Source organism: Oncorhynchus gorbuscha, linkage group LG07, assembly GCF_021184085.1.
Source record: "Oncorhynchus gorbuscha isolate QuinsamMale2020 ecotype Even-year linkage group LG07, OgorEven_v1.0, whole genome shotgun sequence".
Classification (NCBI taxonomy): domain Eukaryota; kingdom Metazoa; phylum Chordata; class Actinopteri; order Salmoniformes; family Salmonidae; genus Oncorhynchus; species Oncorhynchus gorbuscha.
In genome coordinates, this window is record NC_060179.1 from 51,837,474 (window position 1) to 51,857,723 (window position 20,250).

General features: G+C 48.4%; 1 protein-coding gene across 1 annotated transcript in view; it reads left to right on the forward strand.

The window, feature by feature from the left end:
• Positions 1-399: 399 nt before the first annotated feature.
• LOC124039985 (rho GTPase-activating protein 22-like) overlaps positions 400-20,250 on the forward strand; it is a 38,902-nt gene continuing 19,051 nt past the window's right edge. Inside the window, exons 1-3 of the mRNA XM_046356630.1 lie at positions 400-564; positions 16,375-16,574; positions 18,118-18,205. Of these exons, the coding sequence (XP_046212586.1) occupies positions 522-564; positions 16,375-16,574; positions 18,118-18,205 (331 nt within the window). The 5' untranslated portion in view covers positions 400-521. The remainder of the gene's footprint in view (positions 565-16,374; positions 16,575-18,117; positions 18,206-20,250) is intronic.

Genomic DNA, 20,250 nt, shown 5'->3' on the forward strand with positions numbered 1-20,250 from the left:
AGAAAAAGCTAGAAAGAGAGAAAATGACAGAACATTAGTGAAAAAGAGAGAAACACACGGCTTTAACCAATTAAGCGGGTAGCTCCCAGCCATAGAGAGAGGAAGTGACAGGGATATAGCAGCTCTCCTTCTTGTGTGTTTCAGCCCCATTGAACCTGCGATGGGAAGGACTGGCGTTTACCGGTCGGTGTGGTATAGTAGTAGTGGGATGAGATCCACCCTCCCTCCCCCTACCCACCAGCGTGGTCTCCCCGGCGATGAATAATGTAGAAGGGAGGGGTGGAGGCCACTGAGCGTGTGCAAGGAGAAGGGATCCCTCCCCCTTCAGCCCCAGCCCCCTAGCCTGCAGCTGCTGCTGGTGCTGCCTATTACAGAAGGTCAGTGGGAGAGAGAAGAGAATAGAGGGTAGACAGGAGAGGATGGTGTGTTGAGAACGAGGGATAGAGAGAGAAAAACGAGAGGGGTGGGGTGCCGGACGGACGAATGAACATGCTGAGAGGGGAAAGTGTCGTCCTCCAGCGATGACAGCCATGCTGAGTCCCAAGATCAGACAGACCAAGAGAGGTGAGCGAGCCGAGAGCGATGTATTTTTCTCTACCACTACTATCGACCCACACTACTGCTATATAGTGTATGTGAATGGAGCACATGGGCGGTACACATAGATCGTTCTACTATGATGCTGTCAATGACATCATCACCTCCTGCTTCATTTTGATGATGCTGACCAGATGCTTGTCTGTCAGTTGCTGCTTTTGATGTTCGCAACATTGGCACTAGAATGTGAATGACAAAATGATGCAGGTGTGAGAAGATTTCATGAGAGTTAATATGAAAGGATGAACAGTACTGATATAGAGAGGTCACTTTGCAATCCGTATTCTCTTATTCTCTTTAAAATGAGATCAAATTGAGAGCGTATAAGAAACTAGATGGATGAATTAATTCATTAAAAGATATTTTAAAAATTAAATGGATTCAATTAGGTTTGTGTTTCTAAGATAGGCACATTCTCTGCATAGCTTTTGTAATTGGTACGTAAAATTGCTTATTTTTATTCATTCAACAAAGCACATGAATAAATACAATTTTTGAAGTCCTGGTCCATTTAAATATATTTCCTGGTCCATGGTAATCTCTTTAAATAGCCCACATCTCAGCTGGTTCTCTCTCCCCATCATCATGCCTTTGAAGTCCATTACCATGGTTTTGGGATGAGCTAGCCCACTACTTTAGTATACTACACACCATTGACAGTACTATTACTGACAGATGAGCTACAGGCACAGTAGTAGACACACATACACACACATGCTATGCAACAGAATATACAGCATAGATACAGTACACACTAGAGCTAGGAATTGCCAGGGACTTCGCGATACAATATTATCATGATACTTAGGGGCCGATATGATATGTGCTGCGATTCTCACGATTGCGATTCAATACTGCAATTTTTCTGCAATTTGATGTTCCAAACATACTAGAGAGAGCATGAAAAAAACGAGTTTTGTTCAGTCATGGAAATAAAAGTGCTGAAAACATTTTGGCTCACTGTTTAAAAAGAAGATGGAGAACAAGGTATAGGATGAAAAATACCAGAGTTCTGGCACAGGGACAGCCGGCTAGCACTATCTAGCACTACCTCGGAGTAGTATTGGTATAACATCGTCCAAGATGATATTGCGATATGTAACTTGAATCCCTTTTTCCCCCCACATCACTAGAACACAGAGTACACACACACACACACCAGCACAGCAGTGTTACACCTCACTGCAGCTGAACATCGCGGCACAGTACTCACACCCCCACTCCGCCTAATCCGAGTGACGCCCACTACAGTTTCTTAGGCAATCTCTCCACTGATTCTCAATGGGTTAATACATTCATCAGCAGCAGATAGAGTCCGTGGAAATGATCCAGTGATGCACCTGTAGCTCCACCTCCTCCTTCCCATGCATCATAAATCACACAGCAACCATACTAATTAAATGGAATTTCTCAAATGGATTCCGTGCTTGGAGAAAAGAGTCAGGTCATTTATCCTGTGGCTGATAAGTCTACGCAATGTGACAGGTTAATGGATAGCTACTCTCTGATTTTCGAGGACTATACAGCCATACCATATGATGATGAATCCACATCTCAAAGGATCATGAAGACCAGTGACTGGATATAGGCTATAGCAGGGGTTTAGGCAACCCTGTCCCTGGAGTGCCGCAGGTACTGCAGGATTTTGTTCCAACTTGGCACCTCACTTGACCAACTGAGCTGATTGATCAACACACCTGGTCTTCTAAGGTCGGTTAAATTAGAACACGAAGGGCCTGCAGCACACCAGGTCCAGAGTTGCCTACCTCCAGGCTATAGTATGTGTGTGTGCAATGAAATCATGCAGTAGTTGTTTCTCTATGGTCATAATGACTACCTCTGGATGAGGTTTCACCCACTTTGAAACAAGACCATATCCTCTGGATTAGAGACATATGCGCCATATTCTAGTAGCAGCACATTGGATCATGTTAAATAGACAAGTTATATAGAGCACATCTCCTTAGGTGGCGTGATCTTTCTTTCAGACATGAGATCATTGATTGACGGTATTAGTAAAGCTGGTACTCAATATACATTACTCGTGATGAACATCCTTGGCAGACTATTCTCTAGGGTCAGGGAGCACATGACATATACAATGAGGAGGAGGACCACCAATCTACTACATCTTTCATTGAAGATCACTATAAGTCATATGGAGGAGAATAGTATGTTTGGGTTAGAATCTCAGAGCGACTGTGAGGGCGAACCATCCATTTACTTAACTATAAACATACAAAGAAATACTCTGAATGCGCACTTCGTAGCGAAATGAATTGCTAGTGTTTTGTGTAAACGCAACAGTCCCAATGTTGTTTCTGAGACTACTTACAGACTGGAAGAGACCACATTTTAGCTACACCCATGACAACACAGGGAATCAAATCAAATGTTATTTGTCACATGCCCCGAATTCAACTTGTGCAGACTTTAACGTGAAATTAGTCACTGATAGGAGAAATGGCTCAGTGTACTGGCTCAGTGTACACCCTTGGCCTACAAACACACACACACACACACACACACACACACACACACACACACACACACACACACACACACACACACACACACACACACACACACACACACACACACACACACACACACACACACACACACACACACACACACACCGACTCAGATAATTGGGCAGTGTATTCCAATGCAACCATGGATTGCAACATCTGATGCAAACTACATTACACTTATAGAAAAACAATTTGTGCTATGTAGATGCTCCCCACAGGAGAACCCTTTGAAGAACCCTTCTTGGTTCCAGGTATAACTTTTTGGGGTTCCATGTAAGGACCCATTCTACAGAGGGTTCTACCTAGAACCAAAAAGGGTTCTCCTATGGCAGTGGTTCCCAAACTTTTAAAGTCCCGTACCCCTTCAAACATTCAACCTCCAGCTGTGTACCCCCTCTAGCATCCATTGGTCAGCGCACTCTCAAAAAAAAATGTTTTCCCATCATTGTAATCCTGCACACTATACGATACATTTATTAAACATAAAAATGAGTGTGAGTTTTTGTCACAACCCGACTCGTGGGAGGTGACAAAGAGCTCTTATAGGACCAGTTCACAAATAATAATGAATATTTTTGCTCTTTATTTAACCATCTTACGTATTAAACCATATTTGTTCATTGAAAATTATGATTTTTTTATTTACTTAACTAGGCAAGTCAGTTAAGAACAAATTGTTATTTACAATGACAGCATAGGAACAGTGGGTTAACTGCCTTGTTCAGGGGTAGAGCAACAGATTTTTACCTTACCAGCTTACCAACCTTTCGGTTTCTGGTCCAATGCTCTAACCACTAGGCTACCTGCCACCCCAATGAATAACTCACCACAGGTTAATGAGAAGGGTGTGCTTGAAAGGATGCACATAACTCTTAATAGCGCGATTTGCCAAGGCCGAATACTCTGAGCGCAGCTCAATTAAGAAATCTGGCACTGGCTTCTGATTAAATTCAATTCCCACAGAACCGCTTGTTGCAATTTCGACGAGGCTCTCTTGTTCAGATATTGGTAAGTGGACTGGAGGCAAGGCATGAAAGGGATAACGAAATCAGTTGTTTGTGTCATCCGTATCGGGAAAGTACCTTCGTAATTGAGCACCCAACGCAATCAAGTGCTTCGCTATATCACATTTGACATTGTCCGTCAGCTTGAGTTCATTTACACACAAAACAAAATAATACAATGATGGAAAGACCTGTGTGTTGTCCTTGTTAATGCAGACAGAGAAGAGCTCCAACTTCTTAATAATAGCCTCAATTTTGTCCCACACAATGAATATAGTTGCGGAGAGTCCGTGTAATCCTACATTCAGATCATTCAGGCGAGAAAAAACATCCCCCAAAGAGGCCAGTTGTGTGAGAAACTCGTCATCATGCAAGCGGTCAGACAAGTGAAATTTATGGTCAGTAAAGAAAACTTTAAGCTGTCTCTCAATTTTAAAAAAACATGTCAATACTTTGCACCTTGATAACCAGCGCACTTCTGTATGTTGTAAAAGCGTTACATGGTCGCTGCCCATATCATTGCATAGTGCAGAAAATACACAAGAGTTCAGGTGCCTTGCTTAAACAAAGTTAACCATTTTCACTGTAGTGTCCAAAATGTCTTTCAAGGTGTCAGGCAGTCCCTTGGCAGCAAGAGACTCTTGGTGGATGCTGCAGTGTACTCAAGTGGCATTGGGAGCAACTGCTTGCACTGAGCGTTACCACTCCACTATGTCTCCCTGTCATGGCTTTTGCGCCATCAGTACAGATACCAACATGAGCAGCAGCTACACTTGGCTACATACAGACCGTTAGTGGAATTCCCACGAGAGAGTAACAGTTAATGTGATTGGATGTTCATTATTTGACAAGGCTACCTGTATTTGACATTGTGTTGTTATTTCACTGAACACTAGATGGTTTAATGTTATTTTTGCCAGTGAAACGAGGCTACTCAGGCGAGAAAAAGAAGTCATCCAAATGTATAGCCCCGTTGGAAAATATAAATGGACTGTTTGAAAATGTGATAGGAAAAACAATGTTTAAAAAAAAAAAAAAAATCATATTATTATTGTTTAAAAAAATGTGAATCACATTTTTATTTGGCGTACTCCCGATGGCATTGCGCGGTACCCCCAGTTTGGGAATACTTGTCCTATGGGAACAGCTGAAGAACCCTTTTGGAACCCCTTTTTCTAAGAGTGTGCACGACTACGGCAACATTTGCAAATCATTCCTTCATTCCTCTTGGACCTATTTGGCTTCTTCCAGTAGAGTCGAATTTGAAAGGTCAGTGTGGAAACTGGAAAACAAGACTCATGACGCTTCCCCCAAATGTCTGTTTAGAGACCCCACAACACCACGCTGTGTTATGTCTGAGGAAATACATCTGGCTGGAATGACAGAATAATGAATAGAGTACTGAAAGGCTTTGTCATTCTCGTTTCATTTAAGACGATATTTGAGACAATGTTTGAGATCTCACAATATACCAATTGTGACATTAAATCAAAAGAGCTCAAACGAGTCTCTGCCCACCATGCTTATGGCCAAACCAAATCAAGTCAAATCAAATTGTATTGGTCACATACACATGGTAAGCAGATGTTAACGCGAGTGTAGCGAAATGCTTATGCTTCTAGTTCCGACAGTGCAGTAATATCTGACAAGTAATCTAACAAATGCACAATGACTACCTCATACACACAAATGTAAAGGGATGAATAAGAATATGTACATATAAATATATGGATGAGCGATGGCCGTGCGGCATAGGCAAGATGCAGTAGATGGTATGGTGGTGGATGGAATACAGTATATGCATATGGGATGAGTAATGTAGCATATGTAGACATGATTAAAGTGGTGTTATTTAAAGTGACTAGCGATACCTTTATTAAATCCATTTATTAAATATATTAAAGTGGCCAGAGATTTGAGAACTTAAAACTTTCCACCTTCTCCACTATTGTCCCGTAGATGTGGATGGGGGGGTGCTCCCTCCGCAGTTTCCTGAAGTCCACAATCATCTCCGTTGTTTTGTTGATGTTGGGTGAGAGGCTGTTTACCTGACACCACACTCCGAGGGCCCTCACCTCCTCCCTGGAGGCCGTCTCGTCATTGTTGGTAATCAAGCCTACCACTGTAGTGTCGCCTGCAAACTTGTTGATTGACTTGAAGGTGTGCATGGCCACGCAGTCATGGGTGAAAAGGGAGTACAGGACAAGGCTGAGAACGCACTCTTGTGGGGCCCCAGTGTTGAGGATCAGCGGGGTGGAGATGTTGTTTCCTACTCTCACCACCTGGGGGCGGCCCGTCAGAAAGTTCAGGACTAAGTTGCACAGGGTGGGGTCGAGCCCCAGGGTCTCGAGGTTAATGACGAGTTTGAAGGGTACTATGGTGTTAAATGCTGAGCTGTAGTCAATGAACAGTATTCTTACATAGCTATTCCTCTTGTCCAGATGGGATAGGGCAGTGTACAGTGTGCAGTGTGATGGCAATTGCGTCGTCTGTGGACCTACTGGGGCTGTAAGCAAATTGAAGTGGGTCTAGGGTATCAGGTAGGGTGGAGGTGGAGGTGATATGATCCTTGACTAGTCTCTCAAAGCACTTCATGATGACAGAAGTGCTATGGAGCGATAGTAATTTAGTTCAGTTACCTTAGCTTTCTTGGGAACAGGGACAATGGTGGACATCTTGAAGCATGTGGGAACAACAGACTGGGATAGGGATTGATTGAATATGTCCGTAAACACATCAGCCCGCTGGTCTGCACATGCTCTCAGGACACAGCTAAGGATGCCAGCCCAGGCCAGGGTTAACACGTTTAAATTTTTCACTCATGTTGGCTGCGGTGATGGAGAGCCCACAGGCTTTGGTAGCGAGCCGTGTCAGTGGCACTGTATTATCCTCAAAGGGAGCAAAGTAGTTGATGAATTTGTCTGGGAGCAAGGCGTCGATGTCTGCGACGGGGCTGCTTTTCTTATTGTAATCCGCGATTGAGTGGAGACACTGCCACATACGTCTCATGTTTGACCCGTTGAATTGTAACTCTACTTTGGCTCTATACTGACGCTTTGCTTGTTTGATTGCCTTCCGGAGGGAATATCTACACCGTTTGTATTCGGTCATGTTTCCAGTCACCTTGCCATGATTAAAAGCGGTGGTTTGCGCTTTCACCGAGTCAGCATATACGTCAATGTTGTTGTCTGATGTTACCTGGAACATATGAACGGTGTGAACCCGGTTACCGCCCAAAACCACTCCCCTTTCCCGGGATAAATAACTGTGAGAAGCCAGTGAATTATAATAAACTATTTATATGAACAGCATGGTGTAAAATGAAACTGTTAAATTGTATTCAATGTTTAAACTGTCTTCTCTACGGCGTCTGTATGATGAATTATCAATGCTCAGTGTGGGGACAAACAGACATCTCAGTATGGAGTGCAGTTCAAGATGCATGTAGACCTATCATCTCATTATGGCATCATTTTTTCTTTTTAGGACTACATCTGCTGCAGCATAGTCCATTCTACAATAATATAAAGACTGAATGTGCGTCTGTAAGTCGCTTTGGATAAAAGCGTCTGCTAAATGGCATATATTATTATTATTATTATAATTTACCCATCTCCATCTGGCTTTCGGGGGTCACTCCGCTCAAATTGCATCCAAAATTGATAGACCTGTTCTAGATTGATATATAGCCCAATATATGGATGTCCTAGCCTACCTCTTTCAGGTGATACATTCAATTTAGTATTAGCTTTATATTTAGCTAATTAATGATGGGTTAAGCATAATAAGCTTCTAACTTAGAGCCTCTGTCTCTTACGCAATACGCACCTGTGCTCCATTGGCTTTTTTTCCTTTAAAAAATTATCCTTAGCTCTTGGAGTCCCATGAAGGAAAAGCTAGACTAGAATAGCTTGCTGGACATAATGGGTTTTTTTGTGCATTTTTTAAAATACCAATATACTATTTGAAAAGGGATGCAAGCGCTTGTTTGCTGAATGTTAAATACAGCAGCCTATAGAACTCCGGTAGTTTGAAAGAAGAGCACGAGTGAGACGGCAGTAGGCTATAGCAGCTATTTCTGCAGACCCATAACCTTTCAATCTTCCTGAAGAGAAGCGACAGCCTTTTGCATCTAATTCTACGGTAGTCCTATATTATTCAAGGATGTCATTAGAATGATGCCGTTAAGGACGACAAAACTTATTTCATTTAACTGTTGAACGCAAGGAAGGAATGAACGACAAAGAGAGAAAGAAAGGAGGTATGCTAATAACATTAGGGGAAATACAATATTATGAAAGGTATTTATGCGTCAGCCAACTAATTATATTTCAAAATTAAAGTCAAATTCGCTAGCCAATACTTGAAACTTTGTAGGTCTCATGTGCTGTACCAGAATGGCATGTTCACTCCCTGCTTTATCATGGTTTGAACGATGTGCATCATTCCAGTCAATATAATACAGTGTAATACAGTGCAGTACAGTAATACAGCTCACACTCCAGAAGATCAGCCTACTGAAGCTAGTTTCGTTTATTTACCCAGGAGAGCATAGAGCTAACTACATCTATGGGCTTTGACATTTTTCTGTCATGCAAAATGTGCAGTAGCCTATAGGCCTATCATATTGTAGCGACCCGCACAGACAGCTGTGTGTTATGTGTTAGGCTAGGAGGTGGTTGTGTTGTACTGACCAGTACCCGGTGTTCGCGGGGTCCAACCTGTCAATCAACCTGCTATCTGCCAATCACGGGAATGCCTGGAATGTTCTGATGCCGGGCATCCTGGTGGTTGGTGGAGTGGCGTGGAGGGGGGTTGGGCAGGGGGGTGGAGCATTGGAAGTTAAGACCAGGTTCAGCTTTTGTTCTCTCTCTCTTACGTCTGGGCTTCACAAGAGAAGGTCACGATTGGCTTGTGTCATCTATTTGGCGTGTGCTACGGCCCAAACAGTAGCCTGTGTAAAGTTGGTGTAATAAACCGTCAATTCGTAAACTCAAGCCTCTGTCTGGACAATTGTTCCTTTATGATCTAGTCGGGTCATTACATTGGTGTCAGAAGTAAAAACGTTGATACAAGTTAGCCAGGTAGCTAGCTGACTTATGTGGCTAGCTACCGTAGGTGAGAACGGGGATGGAAAATGCTTCGAGGGAATCCGAAAGTGAAGGTGGAGGTAGGGGACGATTATGGCCAAGGAGCTGCATGTGAATGGACGTCGGGGGCTCTGTCTGAGGAGATCGCCAGGGCGTCGGAGCGCAGAGGCCGCTTGAGGGAGGACGTTAGAGCGATGGCGGCTGAAGCGGGCATGAGTGCTTCGTCGAATGTATTTTGCGCGGATTCTGGTGGGCGGACCGAAGTGGTGACGTCGACGCGGCGTGATGAGGAATCTGGGGCTCAGGATGTAAACAAACATGGCGGCGCCCAGTTCCCGGCTGCGCTTTTCATGCTCAGTTTGAACTGTTAGCTCATTTTAGGGGGTGGTCGGATGAAGAAAGGGCACTGCAGTTGGCTTTATGCCTCACGGATGAAGCTCTGGCCTGTTTGATATTGATTAGCCCTGAGGACAGGCATGATTATGGGGCTTTAGTGGGAGCACTGAGGAGGCGCTATGGTCAGTGTGTACAGCCCGGGCTACTGCGCTCCGAACTGAGTAATAGACGCAGGCAGCCTGGAGAGCCTCTACGGGTGCTAGCTAATGACATTGAGAGCCTCTCTCGGCGGGCATATGCTCACATGCCCCCCCTCCGTGCAGAGCGAGCTAGCACGGGACCAGTTCATACAGGCGCTCTCTCCTACGGAGCTGCGCATACAGACCCAGCTGGCTCATCCTGAGTCATTGCAGACAGCCTTGGAGATGGCTTTGGAGAGGGAGCTGGTGTGGGCTGGGGCTTCAGCTGGGGCTTTGGTGGGGGTGCAGGGAGACACACCCTCTGTGCGAGCTGGGGGGCAGAGCAGTCCGGAGCCGGAAAAGCCTGCTTGGGTGGCCGAAATGACAAAACTCATTCGTGCTGTGTCGCTACAGGCGGAACGAAACACACGCCCTGGTCCCAGGGTCTGCTGGGGTTGTGGCCAGCCAGGCCATCTGCGCCGAGTTTGCCCCATGTCCCCCAGAGCTCAGGGAAACGGCTCGGGGTCCGCATAGACCGGGTAGTGCGGACCCCTGGCTTTCTATCCCAACCACCATCATCTTCTGGAGGAGCCCACCGGCACAGACGGGGAAGCAAGGCTCCACTTCCCCCAGAAGCAGACGAGGGCAAGCGGATGGAGCCTGTTGTTGTGGTGGGCCGGACCTGTGTTGGGGACTTTTGTCATGTCCCTGTCACTGTGGAGGGGGTGCCCTGCTCCGCCCTGGTGGACACTGGTTCCACAGTAACCCTGGTGAGGCCAGATATTGTGCCAGGTTGGACTCAGTGTGAGCCTACAACTGTGCAGCTCCGCACAGTCACAGGTGAGCTGGCACCCATGAAAGGGAAGGGAATAATGACTCTGACAGTAGGGGGCAGGACTGTGCGTCATCCTGTGTGGGTGGCGGCTGTGCAGGACCCTTGTATCCTGGGGTTGGACTTTCTTAGGAGCACAGGCTGCCAGTTAGACCTAAATAGGGGCACACTGAGCTTCCAGGGAGGGACGGAAGTCACCATGGCCCCCCTAATGTCACATTCACTCAACCCAACAAACCCTTTACTCCAACAGTTAAAGCAGCAGAGACTCATGGCTGCGCCCCCTCCCCACAGCTGTGGGTGACTTTTCCCCAGTCCCCCTGTCACCTACAGCGGTGTGTTACATTCCCCCAGCTACCTCCATGACACAGCCCTCTGTGAGCCCGGGTCGCATCCCCCCAGCCCAGCTACCCCAGATGGGAGAGGAGAGGACACTGTCTGCAGTGAGGGAGATATGGGGGAGGAACTGTGTTGGTCTTGACCCTGAGCAGCAGGAACGGTTGTGGCAGTTGCTGTTTGAATTCAGAGACAGCTTTGCGTTGAGTGAGGAAGAGGTGGGTCAGACTCATCTGGTGCAGCATGAGATCGACACAGGTGATGCTCGACCCATCAAGATGCGTCCCCGCCGTATCCCGCTGGCACGCCAGGAGGCGGCAGACAAGGCTGTGTTGGAGATGCAGCGGGCAGACTTCATTGAGCCCTCAGACAGCCCCTGGGCGGCGCCAGTCGTCATGGTTCCGAAGAAGGGGGGCAAGCTGAGGTTCTGTGCGGACTACAGGCGGCTGAATGAGGTAACCAGGAAGGACTCATACCCCATACCACGTATCGATGAGTCGCTGGACCTGGTTAGGGGGTCCTCCTGGTTCTCCTCACTAGACCTCCGCAGTGGCTACTGGCAGGTGCCCCTCTCCCCAGAGGCCAGAGCCAAAACTGCGTTCTCCACTAACAGAGGACACTGGCAGTTCAAGGTCCTGTGCTTTGGCCTGTGCAACGCTCCAGCTACTTTTGAGCGTTTGATGGACAGGGTGCTGGATGGCATCCCCCGACAGCAGTGTCTGGTATACCTCGATGACATCCTGGCCCATGGCAGCTCCTTCCAGTCAGCCCTGGGGGCGCTACGGCGTGTGCTGGAGAGGGTGGCTGCCGCAGGTCTGAAGCTCCACCCCGAGAAGTGCCACTTCATGAGGAGAGAGGTGTCCTTCTTGGGCCACCGAGTGGGGAAGGAGGGGATCAGCACCATGGAGGACAAGGTAGGGGCTGTCAGAGACTGGCCCACCCCCACCGACCAGCGTCAGCTGAAGAGCTTCCTGGGCCTGGCCTCGTACTACAGGAGGTTTGTACGGGGCTTCTCAAGCGTTGCTGCTCCACTGAACCGCCTGCTGCCGAAGGACAAGGCTTTCACTTGGACAGTGGAGTGTGAGGAGGCGTTCAACACCCTCAAACGTGCACTGATCGAGGCCCCCGTGCTCGCCCCCTGACCTCACCTTGCCCTTTATCCTGGACACAGACGCGAGCAATGTGGGCATGGGTGGGGTGCTGGCCCAGGTGGGGCCAGAGGGGAGAGAGTGGTGGCGTACTTCAGCAAAACATTTGACAAACATGAGCGCCGCTACTGTGTCACCCGGCGGGAGCTCTTGGCTGTTGTGGCTTCCGTCAAACACTTCAAGTACTACCTGGGTGGTCTGCCCTTTACTGTAAGGACTGACCACTCTGCTCTCCAGTGGCTCATGTCTTTCAGAGAGCCAGAGGGGCAGGTGGCACGCTGGTTGGAGGAGCTTCAGCCGTATGACTTCACGGTGGTGCACAGGGCAGGGGCACGCCACTCCAACGCCGACGCCATGTCCCGTCGGCCCTGTACTGCAGACGGCTGCCGCCACTGTGAACGGAGAGAGGGACGGGAGAGAGAGCTGCGGGCAGAGGAGGGTGTCTGTGCCACAGTGTGTCGGGCGAGCGGGCCTGTCTGCTGTGAGCTGCAGACTGTCGACGTGGCTGAATGGCGGCAGCAGCAGGGACGGGACACAGACCTACAGCCAGTGCTACAGTGGGTAGAGGCGCAGGTGAGGCCACCATGGGAAGAGGTGACAGCGCTCTCACTCGCGACCAAAGGGTTGTGGTCGAAGTTTGAGAGACTGCGGCTGGCTGATGGCGTGCTACAGCGGGCATGGAAGGAGTCAGCTAGGGGAGAGGAGAGGTGGCAGGTGGTGGTCCCAAAAGCATTGCGGGAGGCTGTGCTCCAGAGTACTCATGGGGGGGTGGGGACTGGACACTTTGGGGTCACAAAAACACTGCGCCGTCTCCGTCAGGGCTTCTACTGGTGGCAGCACAAGAGGGATGTGGAGGACTTTTGTCGCCGCTGTGACAACTGCACAGCGAGAAAGGGCCCCCCAGGCCGCTCTCATGCTCAGCTACAACAGTTCCCAGTGGGGGCTCCCATGGAGAGGGTGGGAGTGGATGTAGTTGGGCCGTTCCCCACCATAGACAGTGGAAACCGCTGGGTGCTCACGGCCATGGACTATTTCACAAAATGGCCCGAGGCCTATGCTCTGCCTGACCAGGAGGCAGAGACCATCGTCGACGCCCTGACAGCGGGGATGTTCAGCAGGTTTGGAGCTGCAGAGTCCATCCACAGCGACCAAGGCAGAAACTTTGAGTCCCGTGTGTTCGCCACCATGTGTGAGAGGCTGGGCATGCACAAGACCCGCACTACTCCTCTCCATCCTCAAAGTGATGGCCTTGTGGAGCGCTTCAACAAAACGCTTGGACAGCAGCTGGCCATCGTCTCTTCCAAACACCAGCGTGACTGGGACAAGCACCTGCCTATGGTCCTCATGGCATGCCGCTCCGCTGTCCAAGACTCCACTTCCTGCACGCCTGCCCTCCTCATGCTGGGGAGAGAGATCCGCACCCCTGCGGAGATGGCGTTGGTCGGCCCCTGGATAGCCCTCATGTTCCTCCGGGGCCGGAGTATGCCCGGAGACTCCAGGACCGCCTGGAGACAGCCCACACCTTCGCCAGAGAGCAGCTGGTGAATGCAGGTGTGAGGCAGAAAAGGAACTATGACGTGCACACCCGGGGAAGGCACTTTGTGGCTGGGGAGCTGGTCTGGGTCTACAGCCCCTAAGGAAAAAAGGCAGATGCCCCAAGTTGGACAGTCACTGGGTGGGACCCTGCAGTGTCCTGGAGAGGGTAGGGGAGGTTGTGTACGGGTGCAGCTTCCTCCCAGGGGGAGAAAGGTGGCACTGCACCGGGACAGGTTAGCCCCATACAGAGGGGCCTCTTCTCCCCAAACCCCAGGAACCCCCACAATTCCCCTCTCTGGCAATGACATTCTCCAGGCACCCACCCTCAGGTGCCGCAGACAAGGCTCCAGACAGCCCACTCCCCCTGTCTCCCCCTGTGTCACCGCGTGGTTCCCCAGAGCCACGGACTGTATTACCCGTTCCCGCTTCCTTGTCACCCATATCCCTGCCTTCATCCCCTGGGTCCCAGAGGGGCACTCTGCGACCATCACGACCACGCAGGCAAAGGAGACCTCCGGGTCGCTTCAGAGACTTTGTTTGTTCCCTCGGGGACGAGGGACTTTGTGGTGGGGGGGCTGTGTAGCGACCCGCACAGACAGCTGTGTGTTATGTGTTAGGCTAGGAGGTGGTTGTGTTGTACTGACCAGTACCCGGTGTTCGCGGGGTCCCACCTGTCAATCAACCTGCTATCTGCCAATCACGGGAATGCCTGGAATGTTCTGATGCCGGGCATCCTGGTGGTTGGTGGAGTGGCGTGGAGGGGGGTTGGGCAGGGGGGTGGAGCATTGGAAGTTAAGACCAGGTTCAGCTTTTGTTCTCTCTCTCTTACGTCTGGGCTTCACAAGAGAAGGTCACGATTGGCTTGTGTCATCTATTTGGCGTGTGCTACGGCCCAAACAGTAGCCTGTGTAAAGTTGGTGTAATAAACCGTCAATTCGTAAACTCAAGCCTCTGTCTGGACAATTGTTCCTTTATGATCTAGTCGGGTCATTACAATATAATGGATAATGGCACAATCTAGGCTCACAAAATGTATTTCATGTATGGCTCATCGGGCTCAGGTAGCATCAGGCTTGAATTTATCGACCAAAGCTTTATGCGCTTTTATAATGCTTTTGAATGACACTTTTGGGTTTTGGCGGGAAGAACTGGGTTAGCCGCTGAGAAAAGGGATTTATTCTCGGGATGGAACATTTGTAAAATAGGGAAATATTCAACACTAGTGTGTGTACAGTATGTAATTACTCTAATGAGGCTTCCAGGCAAGCACACGGGGCTGTGATTGAGTGGGGCCAGCAGAGCACCCAGAAACAGGGATGGAGGTAAAGAGAGATGGACGGACAGTTGTCGAGGGAGACAGAGCGAGAGAGAGAGAGAAATGGTTCTTGTGATATACGCTCCTCTGATGAGTGCCACCCATTAGGAAGGGAGCCAGGCAGGCAGCCATGGCAGTAGGAACAGAGGGGGACAATGACGGCTAGGCTACGGTGGCCATGCTATGTTGTGTCTGGTGCCGGGGGCAAGGAGCCGCAGCCCAACCCATAACCACAGAGTATAATAAACAATGACTGTAAATGTAGGTTTGATTTGAAATTTGATTTGATTCAAAATGAATGGACAGTTAGAACTATGAATTAATGGCAATAAAACATGGTGAGTGATGCCAGGGAGGTGTTGGGAACTGTCTTTCCAGGGTGTCTGCATCATAGCCATTCTACAGTGTTTCCCCATCCTTAGGGTCGGGAGTTCTCCCTGACCACGTGAGAAACTCCTGGCCTCCCATACCCACCCCATATCGCGAGAAGGAGAAGAAAGGGAGAATAAGAGAGAAAAAAGGGGAAGAATAAACATTGATTTTCATCCTCCCTCCCCCCTCTAAGCTGAGCAATGATCCTGAGTGTGTCACACAGGAGGTCCAGCAGAGAGGATGTCTGCAGGATTGATTCCTATAAATTATACATGATCATCAAATTGCTTGTCTTGTTTGCCTTTGCCGCTGTTTGGCTCTGTGGGAGGTGTTGCTGAGTGGCTATTCTCTCAGGACGGTCAGGTCTCTAGAAGCTGAAATCAGTTTTTTTTGTTTATTTTGTCAAATGTCAAGATTAATGCATGGACTAGTAAAGACCAGATTTGACTTTCTGCACAGGCTGTACTGTATTAAGTAATCTTGCGTGTGTCCTGTATCAAGCTAATTTCATGAATTGCGTTGCGTAAAGGACAGACTGAAACTGATACGGGGACCCTGTGTGAGTTCAGAGCCTCCAGACATAGGAAGCCTATAAACTGCATCTGAAACAGTCCTTGACTGAGCTCACGTTACACTAAAACCCAGAGTCAATCCCAGGAGGTCTTATTATCACAGTTCAAACTGGTTCCTGGTTCTGTTGGTCTGCCAGAACAGACAATAACTCTCTTCCAGTGGCTTTAAATTAATCGCTTAGATCACCTGAGGCCTTTCCTCTCTTCCCTGTGCCGGGTGGGTCTCCAGCCACCTCTACCCAGGGGAGGAAGGGGGGCCTCAGCCTCAGCTCCAGGGCAGGACGTGGTGTGTGTGGTGTCTGCCTCACCATGGCAACCCTGGAGCTGACACACTATGTGTATGTGCCTGTCTCACTGTCTGTCTCCCCCTCTGCCTGTCTCCCTGCCTGCTTGCCTGTCTCCCTGCCTGCCTGCCTGTCTCCCTCCCTGCCTGTCTCCCTCCCTGCCTGTCTCCCTCTCTGCCAGTCTCCCTCCCTGCTTATGTGTGTATTTGTATTCATGTGTGTATGTCTCGACTCTCCAGCCCGGTCCAAGAGCATGGTGATGGGGGATGTGTCCCGGGGCCCATGCCGGCCATCCTCCCCCAGTCTCCAGGAGGGGGCTCTGAAGGCTGGCTGGCTGAAGAAACAGAGGAGCATCATGAAGAACTGGCAGGTAAAATGGTTTGTCCTGCGCTCCGACCAGCTCTACTTCTACAAAGACGAGGAGGAGACCAAGCCACAGGTACTGAACATTCACACCTAAGCTCTTCTTCAGTTCATTGCAGAGGTTCGCTGAAGTCCTTTATTCGGTTTAATGTGGGACTTTCGCTATAGTAGCTACTGTGGCTAGTTCAGATCCTCTCCAATAATACTTTGCTGTGTTTTTTTTCATCCGTTGCTTAGAAAAAATAGGTCAAATGAATTGTCTATATCACCACCTAGCATGGATAGATAGCATTGCCACCGTGCCCTGCCGAGAAGGAAAATCAGGATGAAACATCGTTTTGATACCGTTGCTCAAAGAGCTATGCGGTAATCAGGCAGACAGTTGTTTCAGCACCACCACACAGCATCAAGCCAGGAAAGGGTGATGAAGTGATGCAACAGAAGACAGCAGGCGGTAGTCGGTGGCCCAATGCTTCCAGTGTTCAGTGATCATCTTCTTACATTCCCGGGCCTGATATCCGAGCACCTCCATTGATTTCCACAGGCGTTCCCACTTGACTGCTGCCCTTTTAAATGCATACCTGTCTCCCCACACACACACACACACACCATTGAGTTCTTTCAGGCTGGAGAAGCTCTGCATTAAGGCCTGGCTGAATGACTGAAGGGTTTGATAGGCACCTTTTAATCACAGGCCGTCAATAGTCATCCAGCCAGTATTGATTTCTCCACACACACACACACACACACACACACACACACACACACACACACACACACACACACACACACACACACACACACACACACACACACACACACACACACACACACACACACACACACACACACACACACACACACACACACACACACACATGCACCCGCCCCTCCCTGGGCGGTAACCAGGATGTGTGTGAAAGTGTCAATCTGTCCGCTTTTTCCCCCATCTAATCAATAGAAATTGGAGCAGGGGGCTGTGTAAGCAATTCACACAGAAAGGTCTCGCACTGAGATGAAAGGAAATGATAACTGAAGGAAGGCAATCTACAGCCATTTGTTATCTGGGTAGAGCAGGCCATTAAGGAATGGCTTGGTGTTTAGAGCCACAAAGGTTGCTACAAGACATCTCCAGAAGGGAGAATAATCTCAGATTTTGAGTTCCGTCTTAATTCTCCTCAGTCATTTGTCCCCATCCATATTCAAGGCACGTTGTACCCTTTTGGGAGCTCTGCTGGGCTGCTAGCCCTGCCCTGACATGCTACCAATTTGTTGCCATGGCGACTACTGTGGACAGCTTGATCTCTGGTTTGGCAGATCCCATCCTGTTTGATGAGGGAGGATGAGGGATGCTGCCAGACTGGTAGAATGAGACCGGTTTTCCTTCTGAGTAGTCTCTAAATGAACAGGCCTCGATGACGTTGTTTAATTACTATTGATCTCCATTCAGTAATCTGTACTCCTTCATCCTGAAAGAGATGAAAGAGAGATATATAGAGAGAGAGAGATCTTCTGTCTATTTTTTATCAATGTTTGTGATTTAAACGATTAGAGTTGAATCTCACTGAGGTATTGTTAATATTTGGTTTTTGAATGGATTCTGTGTTTGTTTATTCGAGGGCTGCATACCTCTGCAGGGCTGTCAGGTGAACGAGCTCACCGCCAACCCAGAAGAACCAGGGAGACATCTTTTTGAAATCGTTCCAGGTGAGATAATCCATGAACACCACAGCCTCTCCTCCTTTAGCAGAAAATACATGTCTGCAGTTTCCTCAATACCACACTGAGCCAGCAGGGGGCAATGCTGATGTTTCACAATGGAGACTGGAGATGCAGTTTGACAGACGCCATACTGACTGGTAGATAAGCTTGCACTGATAATACACTGCAATTACACTGTGTACAAAACTTTAGGAACACCTTCCCTAATATTACGTTGCACCCCCTTTTTCCCTCAGAACAATTCGTCGGGACATGGACTCTACAAGGTATCGGAAGCGTTCCACAGGGATGCTGGCCCATGTTGACTTCTATGCTTCCCGCAGTTGTGTAAAATTGGCGCTATGTCCTTAGGGTGGTGGATCATAATTCATACACACGGGAAACTGTTGAGTGTGAAAAACCTAGCAGTGTTGCAATTCTTGACTCACTCAAACCGGTGCGCCTGGTACCTACTACCACACCCCGTTCAAAGGCACTTCAATATTTTTTTTCTTGCCCATTCACCCCCTGAATGGCACACACACACAATCCATGTCTCAATTGTCTCAAGGCTTAAAATCCTTCTTTAATCTGTCTCCTCCCCTTCATCTACACTGACGAGTGAATTTAGCAGGTGGCATCAATAGGGGATCATTACGTTCCCCTTGATTAACCTGGTCAGTCGATGTCATGGAAACAGCAGTATATCACCCCCTAAGAATTGCATCCCTCAGAATCAGAACTAATCACTGAGAACACATTGATGCATCAGTATGGATTCCAGCTCCTTGGCAAATGACATTTTAATACAGGGAAGACCCCATTTTTAATCCCAGGCATACTGACCCCAATAGCTGGTTCTCATGACTATCTCTTTTAAGGTTGACATCTATGTAAACGTAAACGGTGTGAAAGGGTTAGCTTATTAGCGGTGAGCACGAGTAGCATTTAAATAGGTGACGTCACTCACTTCCGAGACCTTGAATGAGTTGCTTCCCTTGCTCTGCAAGGACTGCATATTTTGCAGGAGCGATAGGTAATGATGCTTTGCGTGTGACTGTCGCCGAAGTGTTCAGAGGTTCCCTGGTTTGAGCCCAGGTTGGAGGGGGAAGGAGAGGGACGGAAGCAACACTGTTTACATGTACACGGACAATACGCAGCTTTGCCTGGGGGCGAGTGTGCTGGAAAGACCCTACGCAGTCAACTCTTCACGTAGATATTGCAGCAGAGTGTGACCCCAATCCGCCTTTACTGGCTACGTGTGGATGAGCTCGGCAGGCAGCACACAGGGCTGTCAAGGCCATTTCTGAAGACCATTTAAACAGTGGGACAGCAAGAATACAATGGAAAGGGGACTGCATTTCAATCGGAGCTGTGCACTTTAGAAGTCTCTCACTCTCAAACCCAACTCAGCCCCTACATGCTCATTAGAAGATATTAAATTCTCAAGCCCTTGAGAGAAACTAGGTGGGGTTTTTTTTCTCCCTCTTGCTTTCTCTCTTACTCTGCTTAAATGAATGCTTTTCGCTTCTCAGCCTTGAAATGAACAACCACTGAGTGCTCAGATTGACTATGGCGTTATGATAAAGATCCACTCTGGCAATGGGGTTGGGAAACTAATATTACTGTAAGGCTTCAACAGAGGTGCTGGGAAGCTTCTTGTGTACTTCTTGCAATAGGTCAAGAGGGGTCACTGCATTCACCCACATCACCCAAAATGTCTCCATATGGAGTCAGATCCACTCTGGACCGATGGCCCGGTCCTCATTCATACTATCCATTTCAGAATCGGTTTCGGGCAAAGAGCAGTGCCTGCAATTCATTGGCCCATTTGGGCTTTTGACTGTGCCATCTAAGGTGTTAGAGAGCCCATGATCTCTGAGGTTACTGCCTGCATAATTCTCCTAGCACTTTTGAGAAATGACTTGAACTGAGCATCTTTTGCCTTCTGTTTACCACATCACGTCATCCTTTCAGAGTTGGGCTGCGCAATTATTCTAATTCACATCGAAATTGCAACGTTGACACGTTGACATCCACGTTTATAGCTT